The 20,868-nt window shown below is 34.4% G+C and overlaps 1 protein-coding gene across 4 annotated transcripts in view; it reads left to right on the top strand.

Annotated features, from left to right (window-relative positions):
- The window catches only part of MINDY3 (MINDY lysine 48 deubiquitinase 3), an 84,735-nt gene that overhangs the window by 14,411 nt on the left and 49,456 nt on the right, over positions 1-20,868 (top strand). For 2 of the 4 annotated variants that reach the window (XR_011499212.1, XM_014838726.3), the window contains exons 3-8: positions 920-980; positions 2,888-3,061; positions 6,310-6,361; positions 7,255-7,369; positions 10,035-10,108; positions 11,001-11,080. Coding sequence is in view for 3 of the 4 variants with exons in the window: in XM_014838726.3 (XP_014694212.1) it covers positions 920-980; positions 2,888-3,061; positions 6,310-6,361; positions 7,255-7,369; positions 10,035-10,108; positions 11,001-11,080 (556 nt within the window). In the remaining variant the exon portion in view is untranslated. Of the gene's footprint in view, positions 1-919; positions 981-2,887; positions 3,062-6,283; positions 6,362-7,254; positions 7,370-10,034; positions 10,109-11,000; positions 11,081-20,868 lie in introns of all 4 variants that reach the window. The other 2 variants (XM_044762062.2, XM_070500836.1) reach the window with 2 other exon arrangements.

Here is a 20,868-nt window from a genome sequence, read left to right on the forward strand (position 1 = left end):
CTGTGCTAAGTGCATTACGCAAATTATCTCGTAATCCTCGCTGCGACCTTTTAAAGTTTGTGCTATTATTATTTTTAGTTAGTAAAGTAATGGATCCAGGATTCAAACCGAGGTCTCTCTGACTAAAAGCAGTCCTGTTATCTGTACACTGCTGCTTTCAAACACCTGTGAGGAACAAGCACCACAGTGGCCTCTTTTTCTTGGATCTGCCCCCTAGAGATTCAGATACAATAGGTGAAGCCTAAGAATCTGCGTTTTAAATTAACAAGTCAGGTGCCTAGGATGTAAATAGCCCTTGAACTACACTTTGGGAAGGAAACACTGTAGTACCCTGAACTGCTTCCAATCAAATCACCAATGTAGAGTAGTTGGCTCACTTAAGGAAGGGTTAGAACTCAGTCTGTTTTTTCTTATGATTCATAGTTTTTTGAATTAAGCCAGGAAGTTAGGAGCTCCTTATAATAAAGTGATGACACTCCTCGTGGTATTCTTATATCACAAATCAGAGCTAATAAAGCACAACCACTTTTGCATTTCGATTTCTTTTCCCCCAAGGAATCTAAGAGGGAAATGGACTTGTTCCTGTTCTGTAGGACCTTCACTTTGTGAATGGGGCAGTAAATGTCTTTAATTTCCCAGTTGTGTCTTATTTTGAGTCAGTTCTTCTATTTGCTGGAAAATACATATTATGAAAGAAGAATTTTATTGATGTAGAATCAAGTTTATAGTAGTATATTCTGAATAAATAATTATATTCAGTTACTATTGGACGTGAAGGGAAACTATTTGAAATTTTTATGGCACTATTCAAAAGATCAGAAAGGAAGTACAAATTAGTTTTTTTCCATTTTAAAATAAAAGAATGATGTAAGGTATGTTTATAATGCATTCTAATAGTTATTACTTTAATTGTATAAAGGCATTTCTTTTGAAGAAGCTCCTGTTTTCTTCTGAGAAGTCTTCTTGGAGGGATTGCGCAGGTATGGTAGCTGTCTTTTATAAACTTTTCCTCCATCCTCTATTTTATAGGTGACTATGCAGCATTCACTGGCAATAGTTTAATTGAAATTATCTATCTTGCAAAGTAAACTATCAATGAGATATTTTTCTCCTGAGGATTATTTTATTTTCCTGAGGAAGATTGGCCCTGAGCTAACGTCTTTGCCAGTCTTCCTCTACTTTATATGTGGGCTCACTGCTGCAGCATGACTGACGAGTGGTGTAGGTCCATGTCTGGGATCCAAACCCACAACCCGGGCCGCTGAAGTGGAACACGATGAACGTAACCACTACACCACTGGGCCAGCCCCCCTGGAGGATTTTTTTTAATGTTTCAGAAAGCTTCATGAATAGTGACTCTAAATTTTAAAATGTATTTTTCCAAATTTGGTTTACCTAAGAAGTATAAGATAGGATAACATAACTAAGGTTAAAACCTTTGGCCTTTTGCTAAAACATGGTACATTTCCCTGAACTGTTAAATAATAGCATACCATAAGGAATAGTCATTTATTTTGGTTTGTTTTGTCTTATTTAGCTCTGAGCAAGAACTCAGAATTGTCTTTTTATTCATGCGTCTTTTAGTACAGTGCCTTACACAGTGCAAATAATACTGCAAAACATTCTGAATTAAGTTGCAAATGAAGCTGTCATAGCTTCTGCAATATGATAAGTCAGAGAGCTATATGGTGCTCCCTGATAATAAACATTGGCATTCCACTTGACAGTTTACAAAGATCTTTCCTTCACTTACACAATTTCATGTGAACCTGACAATAACTTCTGGAAGAAGGTAGGATATAATATAAACTCAGTTTTGTATACTGGGTTGTGTATAAGAGCAAAACAGTTTCCATTGCACATCATACCAATAGAATCTAGTAGTGATTTTGAAGTTGAGTTAAAGTGTCACTGTCATGTATTTGTTATTAAAAGCTGAAATGCAAACTAAATTATAGTAGAGAAGAAACTTTTAAAGACATAGTGTTATTAACATCGTTTTATTAATAAAATTTATATTCCTTGGACAAAAATATATTCACACTGATAAAAAATTTATATAGCATGATCATAAATGTCATAAATGTTGAGGTAGTTTATAAAGTGAATGGCATAATTCCTGCCTTTAAAGAACTTTTAATCTATCAGGAGAGAGAGAAACCTCCCTATAGCATAAAATTTTTCATAGAATATGTACACATCTTATCCCCTTTGAAAGTTTAAGAAAGCAGTATTACTTCTAGGAGTAATACTGCTTGAAAAGGGAAGGGCGGCTAAGGTTCAGGAAGAAATTGTCTGAGCATTTGTGCTGTTTTCCATAAAAATCTAATGCTCAAATCACTGCAATACAGTGTCAGTAGCTTCTGTAGGATGCATTGTAACACCATGGCCTCTGCTAACCTAACGGAACTAGAGTTGTATCTGCTGATGCTGCGTTATCTCCTTATCCTTAGCCCTGTGGGACAGAGAGATCAAAGGCATTAGACTAATTCAGAACTGGAGGAAACTAGAGGTCTCCACAGGCCCTTACACTAGCCTGGTTCCGCAGAGAGGAACCCTCCTGGCTTTAATGCTCCATTTGCAGCCCGAGAAAGGAGCGATCAGTATCAGGTTATTCCGAGTAGCATATTCTTTCTGCTGTTTAATTCTGCATTTTTCTGGATTCTTTTTCTCATTAGTGGCAATATTTAGTCATGGTGAGACTTTAACCCTCAAGCACATTGTTTTTCTAAAATAAAATTTAAGGTCACTTGTTTTTGGATTTTTTTCTCCACTTAAAATGCTTGGTTTTCATCATTAATTTGATACATTCTTAGTATTGTTATTCATGGCAGGATTTTTTCTTTACAGAGAAAACCATTATAACTTATACTTTGGTTATTTTTAGAGGAAGAGCGGAAGGAACTCCTTTGTCATACCTTATGTGACATTTTAGAAAGTGCTTGTTGTGACAACTCTGGATCATACTGCTTGGTTTCATGGTTAAGAGGAAAGACAACGGAGGAGACCGCTAGTATTTCTGGGAGTCCTGCAGAGTCTAGTTGCCAAGTGGAACATTCTTGTAAGATACATTTTTATTTCCTGAAGTAATTTCTTGTACCTTTGTTTTAATAAAACTATTGAAAATTTGGAAGAAAAAAAGATTTTAAATTTTCGTATGTCTGTTTTTTAGCCTAAGCTTAATTCATGAACCTTAGTATTTTTCATTTCCCCTTCAGTTATTTTAGTTACCAGAGGACATTACGTTTGTATTTTGCTTTCATTTTTGTAAAAAAGAAAAGAAAATGTGTCCCTTAAACTTTTTAAAAAGTTCTAGTTAACTTCTGCTTGATGACAATCTCTTTTGAGCTTTGGAACCCTCATTTAGAAAGTTTAAAGAAAGTATTTCTATATACTTTAGTTTCAGATGCCTTAATATTTTGTTATTGGAAAAAGAAGGAATTTTTTTTGACCTTAGAAAATTTCTTAAATATCTTTAGTTGCTTCCTAGAGCAAAGGTGGAAACTTTAGTCTTCATTGCACATTCTTTTCCTCCTGAACTTTTTGGACATTGTTACTATATATGGATTATTTTAAAGTAGTCTTAATTCAAAATTTTAATTATGTCTTCATTCAGGTTTTTCATACTTTGAAGATTTCTCTTTAAAATAAATTAAATAATAGCTATTCTCATTCCAAAAAGTATATATTTTGAGATTTTTAGCCTTTGAAAATTCTTCTGTAATTGACTTAAAAACTGCCAGAATGAGCAGTTAATGGAGACTTCTGGTGGTATGGAAACTAGATAAAAGAATCACTTTTCTGTTTTTCTTTTCAGGAATTATATTGCTAGTAGATGGCTTTTGATAATTGGTAATTCCAGGTGCTTATTTTGAATAAGTGGCTTATTCTGCCTGTAATACATTCTGTTAACTATCATCTCTGCAGCAATTGTTTTTAAAGAAATTAGACCCCTTATTTATAGGAAGTAAACTTGGATTGCTTGTGACACACATCTTGCCTTCCAGATAGAACTATTTATGAGGCACCATTGCCTCCATGGGCTGAAATGTCCCTGGGATGTCAGCATCTTCTCTCTCCTACCTCTGCAGTTACAATGGCAAATTCTAATAGTAGTACATATGCAAAGAATAATTTTTAAAATTTGAACGGTTGAATGATGTTTCCTTTTCAGGCCTTTCAAACGTAGACTTTCAAAAAGAATAGTTGATAATGACAGTTGAAGAAAACAAGTGGAAAATATTCACAAGGATGATAATCAAAAATGTCCTTAAGATGGGTTTTGAAATATTTTCCAGGTTTTACTGGGTTGCACTTAAGCATGTTTAATAGTTTCATTTAGATTATTAAAATTTTGACAGAGAAATAGTTGAGCTAATTAAAAGTTGTTTTAAAGAATGTGCTTAAAGTCAATCTATGTATTAATATCTAAGAAAATAGTAAGATCTTTTTTGTTACATTTTTCCTTAGTATCTAGTAGTATGCTATATGCTTGCTGTGGAATATGCTGTACATTTCTGTAGTGATAAGTTCAATTGCTCTAGGTTAAATGACCTCATAATGCATTAACTTTGGTATTTCAGTAACTAATCTAGGTGGGCATATTGATTTCCTCTCCAAAAAACATGTTTTAGTAATTTTCCAATTTACTTTGCCTAATTTTAAAAGTGGAAATGAAATAAAGCCATATATTAAATCTGTTTTTAGTCCTGTATAACTTGAAAAATTTTGTTCACTGAAAATTTACCTTAGATATTGACAAATGAAATGAACTTACATTAAAATTTTTATTCCATGTAAAAATCTATTTTACCTGTTCTTTCCTTTATTCCCAACTGTGTTCTTTTCTTGTGTTTTATATTTTTCCACCATCTTGGCTGCTAAGCTTTTTGTTTTGCTTGCCTCTTTTCTCTAAATTATCTTTATGTCTATTTCATAGTATATACCCACTAAAATTATTTAGATAAGCACTGCAGAACAATTAGTACAATTTGGAAAAGTTTGGGTAGAATTTTTATTTTATCCTGAAAGTTTAAATGTGAAGTGTTTTCCCTCTTGTCAATTTTACATTCTGTGCCGACATTAATTTCATTGGCTTGTGTGGTGTGTATGGTTTTGGCTCTTGGTAACGCACACTTGTTTGCAGTAGTGAATACTCAGGTTCAATTTCAGTTTGTTTCCTACACAAATCAAAAAATTATTTAAATTAATCCATTTGGACGTCTGAAGATTTTTTTAAAAGTAATTTGAAACATTTGAAAATTAAAACTAGACCTCGAAAGGGTAGCATGATGTGACATTTTAAATTGTGAATCGAAAGCCCTGATTTTGAATTCATAAAAAACCAATTTCTCTAATTCTCTAGTGAGAAATAATGTTTGAAAATATTAAGCTTTGCTTTGTAAAATGTCCATGAACATTGCGATAAATTAGACTAGGCGTTGGATTCATGTATGATATCTTTAAAGATCTTATCTTGGTGGAGCCACGGCTCTCTGGGCTCAGATCTCAGCTCTGCCGATGATTGCTGTCTGCTCTCGGGAGGGTTCTTCTCTGGGCCTTAGGTTCCTCTTCTGTAAAAGGGGGAGAATCGGGTTGTTATGAGGAGTAGATGAGGTAAGATCGGTGGAGCATTTAGAAAGGGGCCTGGCACTTAGTAAAGTGCTGAATAAACATTACCTTTCATTTAAATGCTTTCTTTTGATTTTTTAAAAATTTATCATTGTACCGTATTAATAAACATAATCTAGATAACTTACTGAAAACTTCTCAACAGTCATATGAATAAATGAGGAAACAAACTTAAAGCTGTCGTTGAACCTGTGTAGTTTCAAAGTGCTGTGCCTTTTTAATACACATTTGATTAATAATTAGGCATTAAACATAAATATTTTGTATCATAAAGGAGGAAGATTAGCTATGATGATTTTACTTGATGAAAATGGATCTGTGAATTGAAAGATTATTTAAAGGTGCAGAACACATTTCAGTGATGTGTGAAGCACTATGATTGTCAATAATTTCTCATATTTTATAACTATCCTAGCATAACTGAATTGAAAATAAATGTTTATTATTTAGTCACCCTTTTACATTCTCAGTATTATATCCATTTTAGTTATATTTATGGTAACCAAGATGTTGAAATATAAATTTATGTTATAGTAAAGTTGAAAATAAACTGAGAATTTTAAGGGAGTAAGGAAAGAGGGAAAATTTTGATTGCTTGAAAATATTTACAGCCTGCTGTGTGTATCTTGTGTCATTTATTTGCCATGTGTAGTGCTGAAAAGTGTCTTTTATGTATAGCTGCCTTGGCTGTCGAAGAGCTTGGCTTTGAGCGATTTCATGCATTAATTCAGTAAGTAACATTGGAACATTTAAAATACTTACCTTATGGACACATTGCCATTTTTAAGTCTATTCATACTGTGGAAAGGTACTTAGATTTATATGCTTGAGGATTAATTTGTTTTCGGATTTAAAAAAATAATAATTTGTAAATGTATACATAAATTATTTTGATTCCTAAATTAGCTAACTACTGAAATACACTTTTTTGTAACATTAAAAGCTTTTTCACCGTTACAATGAAAAAAATCATTGTAGCTTAATGTTTCTCTGTCATGAGTGAATATAAAGATTTCTGGTAGGATCAATATTCAGATTATTATTTCTTGTTTGCCAAAATTGCTTTCTATAATTTTCGTTAAAAGTGCAATGTTTTCCTTAGAGCATTCAGACTTTTTATTGCAAAGTGAAAGGTAAGGATAGCTATGTTGATAGAATTATGGGTGGCATTTGATTTGGAATATAACGTTAATTTCTTTTAAAGAAGCCTCAAAGCTACACCTTATTTTTGGTGTTCGGATATTTATTAAATTATTTTCAGGCTTTAAAAAGTCAAGTTTTTGTTTGTTCTTAAACACTTCTTAGAAGAGAACCATTTCATTCTCCAAAGAACTGTATAATTATTATAGAATATATCGATGCCACAGTTCACCTAGGAGATGAAAACTTTCCCTGCCAAGTAGGCATTCTGTCTTAATAGTGTATATTGTATAGTGACAGTTGTCTGCAATACCTTTTGCTTTTAATGGCTAAATTTGTATTTGATAACTTGAGACACTTGCAAAAGTCTCCTGTTTGTACATATAATATTTTTGTGAGTAAGACAATTTTAAAATTTTCCCATTTATGAGTGTAGTCGATCTCATCATGGTACTAATACTTAATTCTTTTTCCCCCCCCCAGGAAAAGATCATTCAGAAGCTTATCAGAATTAAAAGATGCTGTCTTGGACCAGTATCCAATGTGGGGAAATAAATTTGGAGTATTGCTTTTTCTGTATTCTGTGTTACTGACAAAGGTTTGTTTAAGAAGATGCTTCTTTTGGCTTTTATTAGCTTGAGTTTAGTACTGTTTTTCCTGCTGTGATGAGTAATTTTATTCTTGGTGCTGTTTCTGAATCTCAGAATAAAAATCATATCTTATGCTGATTATAAGGAATCGGCGTCTCTTTCGTCACCACTCACTTTCACTTAATCACTTTTAAACTTGCTTTCACCCCTGATCCTCTGGACTATAGAGTTTATCAATAATGTTCTAATTATGAAATGTACTCAGCTCTTCTGATTTTTATGTTCCTTCATCTTAGCAATGTCTAGCATTTGAGCCCTTCACACCTACTGGAAACTCTTTCTGACCCCCACTCCCTTTCTTAACTTATCTGATACATCACTGTGCTAGTTCTTTTTTTATGTCTCACAACTCCTTTCTTCAGGAGTTTTTCCTGATAGCTTTGTTTCCTTCTTTACCAATTATCTCCTGCACCTTTCTCTGCCCCTCTAAATTTTTATATTACAGAAATTTTCAGTTCCTATGTCCTACATGCTCTTTCATGGTTATTTTATTCCTCAGCTTACCGTTATGTGGTTAATTCCAGTCTGTACACTTCCAGGCCTGCCTTTATTCCCCAAGTGCCAATCTCATACCCTTAGTGGCCTGTTAGTCTCACTTGAGTATCCTACCAGATTTACCATGTCCGAAATAAATTACTTTCATTTGACAGATGTTTACTGAGCATTGAATCTTTGCTAGGGACTGGACTTAAAATGTGGAATACATTTTTTTTAATAGTTCCTCTTCAGTGTTGTAAAAAGTAATTTGACACATTAATAATGACTGCCGTTATGGCAATGTTTTTTGGTGTGTGTGTGTTTGTTGCAAGCACAAAGCATGGTGGGAAATAGAAGGTATGCCTAAGTTTATTTGGTGGAATCAAGCCTAGACTTTAGATAACAGGGATCATGTGATGAATGAGGAAAAGTTTTCTGGATGAAAAAGCTGTGGGAAGGCTTTCCAAGCAGTGGGAACCGCAAGTATAAACACATAGTGGATTGGAGGTATGACATGTTTGAGGAACTGTAGGCAGTTCAGTTTTACTGCAGCATCGTACACTAGAAGAGCAACTATGGAGGATGAGACTGGGCACTTAGGGGCTCAGAATTTGCAGGCCCTTGTGAACTGTGCAAAAAGCACTTTAGCTTTCATCTGGCCAAAATTAGAACAAAACAAAAATCTTGAACAGGAAAGTAACAAGATCTTTCTGTTGACAAAAATATTCCTTAAATTGGGATAAGAGTCGTGCTGGAGAAAGTTGGTGTGTGGAGTATAAGACTAGAGTCAGGAAAACTAGAAAAGTGGCTGTTGGGATAGGTGAACCTAAGCTAGGATGGTGACCCTGGAAATGGAACAGAAAAGGGGCATGTTTAGAAGCGTGTTTTAAATTTAGGAATTTTAAAACATTTAGGAACATGTTTAAGAGAAAGAACCAAAAGTACTTGGTACTTGGTTAGATGTGGTGAATAGCAATGATGATAGCATCTAAGAAGACTGGTTTCTTTTGAGTCCATCTTGACTGTTCATTTTTCGCCCAGGTTTTTATGCTCAAAACTTTTGATACCTCCTCTGTCTCTTGTCCTTTACCAGGAAGAAACCATCAGGTCTAGTTGGTCGTCCTTGAGCTGGTCTTTGAAATGCTGTCCTACTACCTCCCCAGTGATTATGTCACTTGTTCATATTATTCATTTTAGTTTTATCATAGGCTGCTTTGTTTTATTGTTTACAAGGAGGGCAAGTGCAAGATCTCATGCTTGTATCTTCCTACAATATTTGGGCAGTCATTAAATATTTTAATTGTTCATTAGTCATCATTTTAATCCTTAGAAATGATCCATAATCTGGTAGAAGCAATGGTTACAGTCGGGTGACTAGCACCATGAATGGTAGTTTATCTTTGTCATTTTCAAGTTGATGGGATTAAAATGCCTAAGTCTTCTTATACTTAGCCAGGATCTGGACATTGGGATTTGGGTAACGTTTTGGGGAATTTAAAATATCAGAAGATTGGTTTTCAGGAAAATAAGAAGCTTCTTGCCCTCCTGGTTTACATTTTATTTTGTCAGTATGCATTTGAATTACCCATGTTTGTGAGAATGCACAATCAGAAACAAACCTTCCATTTTGTTATGTACCAGTTAGACCTTCTGTGTATTTAAATTTATATCTCTATCAGCATTCATGTGTGTATTATTTAGTACCAATAAGTTTCTTAGGTGAACTAAGAAAATACATCAGATGCCTTACCAGCTATATTAGATTTGAATTTAATTTAGCCTAAAGTTAAATGAATATTAACTTGGATTAAATAATTTTCCTCTCCCTCCTCTTGAAGCTTAAACATTCTGTCTCTCTACCCCTTTAACCAACTACCAACATTAGATCTATTACCCATGAGTCAATTAGAGTTCTTTATATAAAACCCATGAAAGAAACTAAAAGATATTCTTGGAAGAACTACTTCTTACCATTATCATCTCAAATGTACCCCCACTTCAAATCTGGGTAATTCTTTGGGAGAAAAGTTACTTAAATAATTATTTTATTTGTAGTACAAACTGGTCAGTTCTTAAACTACCATAATTTTCATTTTCGTTTTTTAAAATAAGCCAATGAATTCTTGGTTTCTTTAGGGCATCGAAAACATAAAAAATGAAATTGAAGATGCAAGTGAACCTTTGATAGATCCTGTATATGGACATGGCAGGTAATTAACTAAAATCTATTATCTCCTTATGTGGACTTCAGTTTTTAGGAACTTCACTGAAAATAAAGCACTACTGAGTCAGATAATTTTGCTTGTAAGTGTTGAGAACATAGAGACTATGAATTCGAGCAGTCTTGTGCTTTATGCCTTGCTTACTTTATGTATGAAATGTTAATCTCCACTTCAGATTTATGTATATATTGCATTTATTGTGGCAAGTATTTTATTTTAAGATGACAACAGGAAGGTATTTTAACAAATTCTGCTTGATGTTTCCTTTATGAAATTTTTTAGTAGATGAAATTTACCCATTTTGACTTAGAAATTAATATATCCTTACCTCTTTGTAAATGCTTTCCTGCTTGGGAGAAAAAAATGTTTTCTTATTTTTCTCTGAGACCACTGTCCCTCTCAAGCTTTTTATAGCTGTTTCTACTAAAATCAATAAAACAGTGAAAGTTAACCCACTCTAATACTTAAGTCCTTTTCTTAGGTCTTTCTGACTCAGAGGTTAAAATTCACTTATCTTCCATCAAACACAAAATAATAACAATTGTATATGTATTTGTAAAGACGATTTTAAATATTAAGTACTTTATCAGTTTAACTATCATTTATTTTTTTCATCTGTTTAAATACAGTATCTTGGATAAAATTGTTAAATTTATATGAGTACGAAGAGCAAGAGATGCCGGTGGTGATACACTTCATGATACATTTAGCAAGGCTGTTGTTCAGTTGAGTGTATAAAATGAAAAATGTAAAGTTTTCTGTAACTTTGTTTCTTAAACAACATAATTTAATGTAAAAAGTCATTACTGTTTGCCTTACTGTAGGGATCATTTGATTTGAAAGCTTGTTTACTTATGTTTTACTTACTTTTTATTAATAGCCAAAGTTTAATTAACCTCCTACTGACGGGGCATGCGGTTTCTAATGTATGGGATGGTGATAGAGAATGCTCAGGAATGAGTAAGTATATTTTTTATTGTTTACCTCTTTTACGATTTAATATTGCACTAGAATACAGGTTATTGTTATTCATTTATTTAATGGCTCTACATTACTTAGAGGTTAAGATAAATGCTTTGTAGTACAAGAATCCTTTACAGTTTTCAAGGCACTATAACATGAGGAGCAGAGACTTTGGAGGCCGATAAACGTGAGTTCAATTGCAAATCCTGCCAGTTAACAGTAACTGTATGCAAGTGTATGACTTTAGTAAAGTTACTTAACTTCTCAAACCTTCAGTTTTCTCTAGTATGAAATTGGGATTGTAGGACTAACTTCTTTAGAAAATGTAATAAGTAGATCTTTTATATATATTAATATTTGTCCAGTGGTATCTGTATTTCTTGTACATATTTGTCCAGTGGTATCTATATGTCTGGGACACTATTGCGTTTTGCTTAAAATTTAGAATTACAAGTATTGTGATTTAAAATAGTTGCTTTGAAAGTCTGGTGGTTATTCCTGTATTACTTTTTATGTGCATAATTGCCTTTAAAACGCTGGGCAAATTTAATGTTGTCTGAGAATTTTAAACCATCACCACCTCCATTTCTGCTCTCAATTATTCCTTTCCTATAGCTTCACATGTTGCCAGGGACATTGAAATGAAACACATTTGGCCAATCCATTCAGTTAAGGACAGCTGATATATAGTTCTAAATAAAATTCCCTTCTTATTACTGGGTCAGTCTAAATTCATTTATTTACTCACTCAACTTATCTTGAGTAACTGCCATGTGCCTCCTATTGAAGTATGTAGCATGGGACAGGAAGCTCCTGTAGTTCCTGTAGTTGACAGGGATGTTTGTTTCTTTCTTCGGTAGTTAGATGAAACTGTCACCAAGTGACAGAAGCAAATATTATAATTGAGAAAATAATAGTTGCTGCTTTTTGCTTCAATTTAAATGAGTGAATTTTGATCTTAAATTTGAATTTTTCTTAAATTTTAGGAATATGTGTGTAGTTAATTAACAGATACATGAAAGGATGCAATAGTAAGGAAAAAAATCAGTAAAAATTACAGAATTTCAGAATTAAAAAGCACCTTATCACGATCCAACCCTTTATTTTACTGTTTAAGAAATTTAAGAACTACCCTCCCTCCCTACATTACGTAATATATGCAGAATTATTCACTTAGTGATGAGGTTGGAACAAGAACCTAGTTTTGCTAATTTCTGGTAAGGATCAAAATTTAAACAGTAAAATTTATGGACAAAAAGACTACACAAGTTATCTTGCTCTATTTTTGTGTAATTGAGCCATCCTGTTCTTAAACCCTCATTCTGATTGATAGCTGAAAGCATTTAATCCTGCCAGTTAACAGTATGTCAGTCTCTCCTGAGTAATATGCACATTTCTCCCCCAACTACCCACGATTGCTTCTACACACCCCCTCTTTCTTCTTCCCCGTGATGGTTTCTAGGCCCTTAGGTGTCTTATATCATCTCAGATGATTAGGGAAAGAATATCTGGTTCTGGCTGAACTTTGGTGGAGGTGTCTCATCCCATTTGGCTTCAGTCCTTGATACTTCTGCTGTGTGCTGTGTTCCTAACTCTTTCCACCTGGTCTTCTGTGCATTGCTCTGGCTCTCAGTGCTAGTTGTCATGGTCCTTTTTGCTGTGCATTCTGCAGACGTTCCCAAACCCTCCTACTCCCAGAGCTAGAATATTCTTTCTGTCTCCCTAAGCTTTTCCTCACCCAGCTTCCCATAGGCTTTTCTTCTTGCTGTGAAGTTGTTACTTCCTTTACAGAATATTAGTTATCCAAGTTTTGGCTCTTGATATGTACAAATTCATCCTTTTCTGTTTATTGAAATATTGGCTTTCAAAGCTGTTGTCTTGCTGTGGACTTTTCTTTTAAGTATAGTTTAAAAATCAAAATAAGCAATGACTTTGAAATAATTATCTTGGGCAAGGAAATAGGCAGGCTATTTCTTGCATTTTTCTCTCAATCAATAGGAATGTTGACTTGCATTTGAATCTGTTTTCAGTCACCAAGCTTAACATAAAAATGCATACATTCATTCAGCATGTACTGGATGTTTTTCTCCTCTGACAGCATGGGAGGAGGTTGGAATATATGTAACACACAAAGGAAAATTATAATTAAAGTGTTACTAGTTTTAAAATCCTTAGGCAAGCCACGTTACTTCTCTTGGCTTCAGTTTCCTTATTTATAAAATATGGAGATAATGCCTTCCTCAAGGGGTGTTGTGAAGATTAAGACCAAATTTCTAAAATGCCTAAACTGGCCCCTAGGAAGAATGCGGTTTTCCCTCAAAAGTGTACACACCTAGTTTGGGGAAACACGAACATGCACACAAATAAGCATAATGCAAGGTGAAATGAAGCATGTTGAAATAAAATGTTATGGACGTTCAGAGGAAGGAGAAAACTTTTCCTAGTAAGTTTATTTTGGGGTAAGCAGAGAGACTATAAGTGGAAGTTAATATTTTAGTGGAGCCAGATGGAATGAGCAAGAGGGCATTTTGGAAAAAATATAGGTTGTGTTTAGGGACAGGGAGGCAGATCCATCTGATTAGGGCAGTAGTTCTTAATCCTGACTACGTATTATCACTTGGGGAGCTTAAAAATATGTCACTATTTAGGCCCAAGCTGAGAATAAATAAATAAATTAAAATCTCTAGGTGATGGGGCCTCAGCGTGATAATTTAAAAATTATCCCTAGATGATTCTGATATGCGGCCAGCCTTCAGAACCAATGGATAAGAGCATTAGATCTCTGAAGGAGACTAGTAAGAGGAAAGATCCTAAACACAGGGTTGGGTAAGAACACAGAGGATCTTGAATACTAGGAAGTTTAAACATTAGTTGACAAGCATTAGGAAGAGAGTCCTTGAAGGCATGTGAACAGAGCAGTAACATAAGACTTATAAAATAGGAACATGAATCTGTGAGTTTGTAGAATGTGTCGGAGTGGGCTGACAGGTGGAAAGCTGTAGCCCCTGGTCTAGGCAGGTGAGACGTAGTGAGGTGGGACCAGGCGTGGCAAAGGAAAAAGAAGAGAGCAATGAGCATTTATGAACTTGTGCTAAGCAGCGTGTTTTGGATATGTATCTTCTTAACCTCAATGTATCGTTACTAAAACTGAGGCTCAGATAATTTAGTAATTTGCACAACATCAAACAGCAGAGGCATAAACTACTTTTGACCACAGCCAAGGCCAGTGCTCCTTCCACCAGAGCACATTCTCCTGCTGTCCCTCTGTACCTGCTATGCCTCTGTGAGAGAGAGTACAGGGAAGTAGAATCTGTAGAATTCAGCAGCTATTTAGATACATGAGGGTAAGGTGCAAACAACTAGTGGGTTTTCAAATAAAGCTTATTAAGTAAATGAACATGTGAAAGAAACATCCCGGTAAGTTGGCTTGAAGTCACTGTGTATGTTTTGCTGGCAAAAAAAGCAATCTTTGTCCTCAAGTATTTCCTTTTCTTTAAAGAACAATTATAACTATTGATGATTGTTAAGAATGCTCATTATGTAGCAGTGGCAAACATTTATTTAACAATGCCAAGCACTGTTCTTAGAACTTAATGACTTTTTTTTTCCATTTACTCACTTCATTCTTGTAACTACTCTATGAAGGTCATAGAATAGAGGAAATGGAGGCACAAAGTGGTTAAGTATCTTGCTTCTCTTCACATGGTTTAGTAAATAGCAGAGCTGAGATTTTAACCATATAGGCTGATTCCATACAACCAGCATATTTAATCATTAGGTTTACTGCCTCCTATCCTACACTTAACAGTCTTGAGTGTGATAATAAATATGTGAGATGATGTGGAAAAGCTTATCTTACTAAATTTCTCCGTAGCCCTGAGAGATAGTTATTTGCCTCATTTATAGAGAGAAGCTGAGATTGAGAATTTAATCCAAAGATTCTTTCCCATGATATAGAATTAGTGAATGAGCCACTTCTGTATACCTCATTCTAGGAGAATGAGTGCTAAGAATAGGCTATGAGTTTAGCAATTAACAAGGTCTTTGCTTTAGAAGAGCAGTTGAGATAGAAGCCAGATCATAAGGAGTACATATTTTAGCAATGTAAGCACAGAAATTTTTCTGGGGAACAGATGGAAAGAAAGGAGCCTATTGTCTGTTCATAACAAGGCCAAGAAATGGTATACATAGGTTTTGTTTTATGGGATAGAAGTCACCTAAATGGTTTGTCGGCCAAGGGAAGAGAATTGCGTTTAATAGAAGAGACAGTAAATGGGGTCAAGAGTAACAGTAACCTTGGAAAGATGCACAGTTCTTCTAAAACATGAAGAAAGAATGCGTTGAGGAAAGAAAAAGGCATTTTCAAGTATGATAGATTGAAATGGGGAGAACTCTTGAGATTTTGAAGTCTGCTGAGAATGAGTGGACAGAGGTAAAGTTAGAGGCATATAAAGGAGAGAAAGGGTTTGAATCGACTGCTTTAAGAAGGAATATAAAAAGGGATTATGAGAGAAATTTTTAAATGTGCAATCAGCAGTAAGCGTTGAGATGAGCTTATAGAATTATTTCAAGTGGATCCAACCAGTAAAGCTTATAGTTAGGGTTTTTTCTAGCACTCATCATAAATCTTGCAGTAAGAGAGAATATTATGTATTATCCAGGAAAGGCTAAGAAGGTTCAATGAGAGATAAATGGGGCAGGTTTCTTTCCTTTATTTATTAAGGACATCAATGCTTGATCTGTCACATTTATAATAAACATATTTTTTCCCCAAGGTTGTCTTTTGCCTTTAGTTTACTTAGGGTGACCATTTATATTGGTGCCATTTTTGGCTGTTAGAAACAGTGCTGCAGTGAACATTTTTGTATATAAGTGTTTCTGTGCATAGTAAAGTATTCCTGTAGGACAGATTTCTAAAAGTAGAATGTGTGTTAAAAATTTAGGCATCTTTTAATTTTTTTACTAATACCTTTATTGAGATATAATTCATGTACCATACGTCTCCCATTTAAAATGTACAATTCACTGGTTTTTAGTATGTTCTTAGAGTTGTGCAGCCGTCACCACATCAATTTTAGAACATTTTTATCTGCCCCAAAAGAACCCATGTACCCATTAGCAGTCACTCCCCATAATTTCCTCCCCTCCACCCCTAGCAACCATTAATCTGCTTTCTGTCTCTATAGATTTGCGTTTTCTGGACATCTCTAGTAAATAGTCATACAATTTCTGGTCTTCTGTGACTGGCTCCTTTCACTTAGCATGTTTTCAAGGTTCATCCATGTTTTAGCATGTACCAGCACTTCACTCCTTTTTATTGATGAATAATATTCTGTTGTATGGATGTTCCACATTTTATTTATTCATTTGTCAATTGATGGGCATTTGGCTGGTTTCCACTTGGCCATCATGAATAATGTGGTTAGGAACATTAATGTACAAATTTTTGTGAGGATGGAGGTTTTCATTTTTCTTTGATATCTACCTAGGAGTGAAAATCCTGGGTCATGTGATAACTCTGTGTTTAACCTTTTGAGAAACACTTGTTAAACTTTGACAGATAATACCAAATTACCTTCTAAAGTTTGCTTTACCAACTGGAAAAGTATTAACTTATGCTTCCAGCATTGTAAGACAGTTCCTATTTTTCTGCGTCCTGGCCAACACTCAGAACTATCCATCTATAATATTTTGTCAGTTTATTGACAAGTGATAGCCTATTTTAATTCACATTTCTTATTTTAATTCACATTTCTCTGATTCCTGGTGAGCCTGCGCCTGATCATCTTTTCATGTGTTTGTCAGCTTTTGGTATTTCTTTGTCTGGGAATTGTGTCTTTCTATCCTTTTGGCATTTTGTGGAGAGGGGTTATTTTCTCTTATTTGACAATTTCTAGGAGCTCTTTATAAATTCTCTCTTAGTTCTTTGTGTGTTAAATCTGTGTTACAGATATTTTCTCTCAGCTCTTTTTGTCTCTGTTAACTTTGCCGGTAGTATCTTTTATTATCAAGGTTTTCATTTTTATGAAGTTAAATCATTTGATCTTTTCTGTTATGGCTTCTGTTTTGTTTTTAATTTTTTTTTCATGTATCAGTTTTATGTTTCCACTACCCCAAGGTTAAACTAATATCCTCTAGTGTTTTCTCCAAATATGCTTTATTTTTTTAATGTTTAGCCCTTTAATCCATCTGGATTATTTATTTGTGAGTAGTATGAGGTAGGGATCATCCTTTTTACTTTTTACCAAAGAATTACCTAATATCCTAACTCAGGTCAGTTCTCCACACATAGGAGCACCTCCTTTGTCAAGTACATTTTCCCATATGTGTGAGTCATTTTTTGGACTCTTGTATTCCACTAATCTATTTGTGAGTCATTATGCCAAGACAACACTGTTACATAGTTTTATAATATATTTTTTTATTTGTTAACAGATTTCCTAATGTACTTTTCCAAAATTATCATAGTCATTTCTGGATTATCTATTCCAGTTGAACTTTTTCACCGTTTTAAGATACAGTTTTAAGAAACCTTAAAGGATTTTGTTTGAGGTTACATTAAATTTGTAGATTATTTTAAAGAAGTGATATCTTTATAGTATTGTCTTTCCATCTAGATTTTTTTATGTCTTTAATGAAATTATATACCATTGATCAAATCGTTCCTGAATCCGTGTACTTTATTCTACCTCAACTCTTAGAACTATCTTTTACTTCTGCGATAGAATAGAAATAAAATTGCAGTGAAACTAATTATCTAACTTTATTCTTGCCCACCCTCTTGGTCCTTCAAGTCGCTAGCATGGTATTTTTAAAACAGATCATGATACTCTCTTGCTTAAAAAAAAAAATTCAATGTCTGGCTTTCCATGCACTTAAAATGGAATACAAACTCCTTGCCAAGGCTCAAATCCTTCTGTGGCCTGGCACCTGTCTACCTGCCTCTCTCTTCATTTTGTACTACTGCATATATATCGAGCTGAGGTTTTCTTTGATTTTGTTTTCCTATAGATCTGCTTTCCCATGGTCTCTCTTCTATCTTAAATAAATCCCTCAGTATTGGCACACTCTTTGTTTTTGTGCGTATTGTACATTTATTTTTGTATAATTGATGATTATTTTTATTTTAATGTTTACTTCATTTTATGGGATTGAAATAGAGTCGGTAAATCAGAAACGTGGAGTTTTCCTTGTTTCTTTTTTTCTTTTTAATTGAAATCAATATCACAGTCCATCTAGGCATAGTTGATGAACTCATCATACATAGACAATAAGAGAATCTAAACTCTGGAGATTAAGGTCATTTTGAAATTTTAGTATTTTTTAAATAATATGAATTGCAGTTAAGTGGCTAAGCACTATACAAATTTTGAAAAGTATTTGGTTTATCAGAATTTATGTGAGAAAAGATCAGAAGTACTTTTTTCTGCAAATTTTATTATTTGTAAAAATACATTTAATTAGCTGGAACCAATTTGCCAGAATAAATACAGGACTCCTAGTTAAATCTGAATTTCAGATAAACAATGAATCATTTTTAGTATAAGTCAGTCCCATCGAGTATTTGTAATATACGTCTACTAAAAAATTTTTTTGTCTGAAATTTAAATTTAACTGGGTGTCTTGTGTTTTTATTTGCTAAATCTGACAACCCTAGCTAGATGCCAGCTCTAGCAACCTGACTTTTTAGAAATACAACATAAACCAGTAAGTGAGTTTTAAAAACTCCTCACTTTCAAAAATAGATTTCACAAAGTACATGGCTCAAATTTACTGTACCTTTACCTATAAATGAAATAACCAAGCCTTCCCTAGGATTTTATCGCTTTTTATTTTAGCTATTCTAACATCCTTGTAAATAAGTCAGTTTTTTCATTTTTTTAACTACAGATTCTTTACCTTACTTACTCAGGGACCCTACGTAATTTCATCACATCTTACTTTTCAGGCGTCATGAACCTATATACTTGAAGGAAGTTATGCTGCTTCCTTTCATTTCTTTGTTCATGCTACTCCTTATACCTGGAAACCTCCCATCTATACCTGTCCAGTCCTTCAGTGTCCACTTCCCATGCCGTTCCTTCCTGGGAGAGCTTCCTGATTCTCACAGCTCACAGTGATCTGTCCTGCCTCTGAGCACTTGTTTTTATGGCACTTACCACATTCTGCTTTGTCACCTATTGTTTGGGGTTTTGTTTTTTGGAAAATTTTAGTAAGAACATTTAGCATGAGATTACCCTCATAATGAATTTTTTTTTTTTAATGAGGAAGATTGGCCCTGAGCTAATATCTGTTGCCAATCTTCCTCTTTTTTTTTCCCCCTCTCCCCAAAGTCCCTGTACATAGCTGTGTATCCAAGTTGTAGGTCATTCTAGTTCCCCTATGTGGGATGCCGCCACAGTGTGGCTTGATGAGCAGAGCTAGGTCCACGCCCAGGATCCAAACTGGTGAGTCCCGGGCCTCTGAAGCAGAGTGCACGAATTTAACCACTAGGCCATGGGCCTGGCCCCTCATAACAAGTTTTTAAGTGTAAGATACAGTATTAATTATAGGTACCATTGTTGTACAGCAGATCTCTAGAACTTACTCATCTTACATAACTGAAACTTTATATCCATTGAATAGCAACTCCCCATTTCCTCCGCCTCCTAGCTCCTGGCAACCACCATCCTACTCTCTGCTTCTATGCATCTGATTATTTTAGATACCTCATATAAGTAGAATCATGCATAGTTCTCCTCTGTGACTGGCATATTTCACTTAGCATTAATGTCCTCATTTGTGTTGTTGCATATGATAGGATTTCCATCTTTTTAAAGCTTGAATAATATTCCGTCATATATATATATATCATAATTTCTTTATCCATTTATTCACTGCTGGACATTTAGGTTTTTTTGACATTTTGTCTGTTGTGAACAGTGCTGCAATGACTGTGAGAGTGCAGATGTCTCTTTGAGCTCCTGATTTCAATTTTGGATTATTGGAAGTGGAATTGCTGGATCATATAGCAGTTCTATTTTTACTTATTTGACGAACCTCCGTACTGTTTTCCATAGCAGCTACACCATTTTTTATTCCCACCAACCGTGTCCAAGGGTCCTAATTTCTACACATGCTCACCAACACTTACATTTTGTTTTTTTGATAATGGCCATCCTGACAGATGTGAGGTGATATCTCATTGTGGTTTTGATTTGCATTGCTCTCATGATTAGAGATGTTGAGCACCTTTTCATATACTGTTTCCTTTTATATACATTCTTTGGAGAAATGTCTATTCAAGTCCTTTGCTAGTTTTTAATTGGGTTATTTATTGTTTTGCAACTGAGCTGTGGGAGTTCTTTATATATTCTAGATATTAAGCCCTTATCAGAAATATGGTTTGCAAAGAGGGTCTGGTCTTCATCTTTGTGTTCCCTGTGGTATCTTTGTATTCCTGCACTATGCTTAGCAATTGCTCTTTTCAGTACTTGGCACTCAGGGTGTGTGTGTTAAATAAATGTAATGCAGTTATCTGATTCCCAAGTCAGCATCAAATCTGAAAGGCCCAACAGGGATTCCTGTAGACACCCTGACAGCAGTGAGAAGTGATAGCTGACAGTGGGGAAGAAGAAGAAGAGTATGAAAAAGCAAACTCAGGAATATAAAACTCTGATTGAAGCAGAGAAGGATTGATAGGGACTGATCATGATTAATTTTAAATGCTAGGCTAAGGAAACAAAGACAAAAAATTCTAAAATATAATGACATAATTATTAGAATTTTCCACAAATGTAAGTAGA

This window comes from Equus asinus, chromosome 29 (assembly GCF_041296235.1).
Source record: "Equus asinus isolate D_3611 breed Donkey chromosome 29, EquAss-T2T_v2, whole genome shotgun sequence".
Taxonomy (NCBI): Eukaryota; Metazoa; Chordata; class Mammalia; order Perissodactyla; family Equidae; genus Equus; species Equus asinus.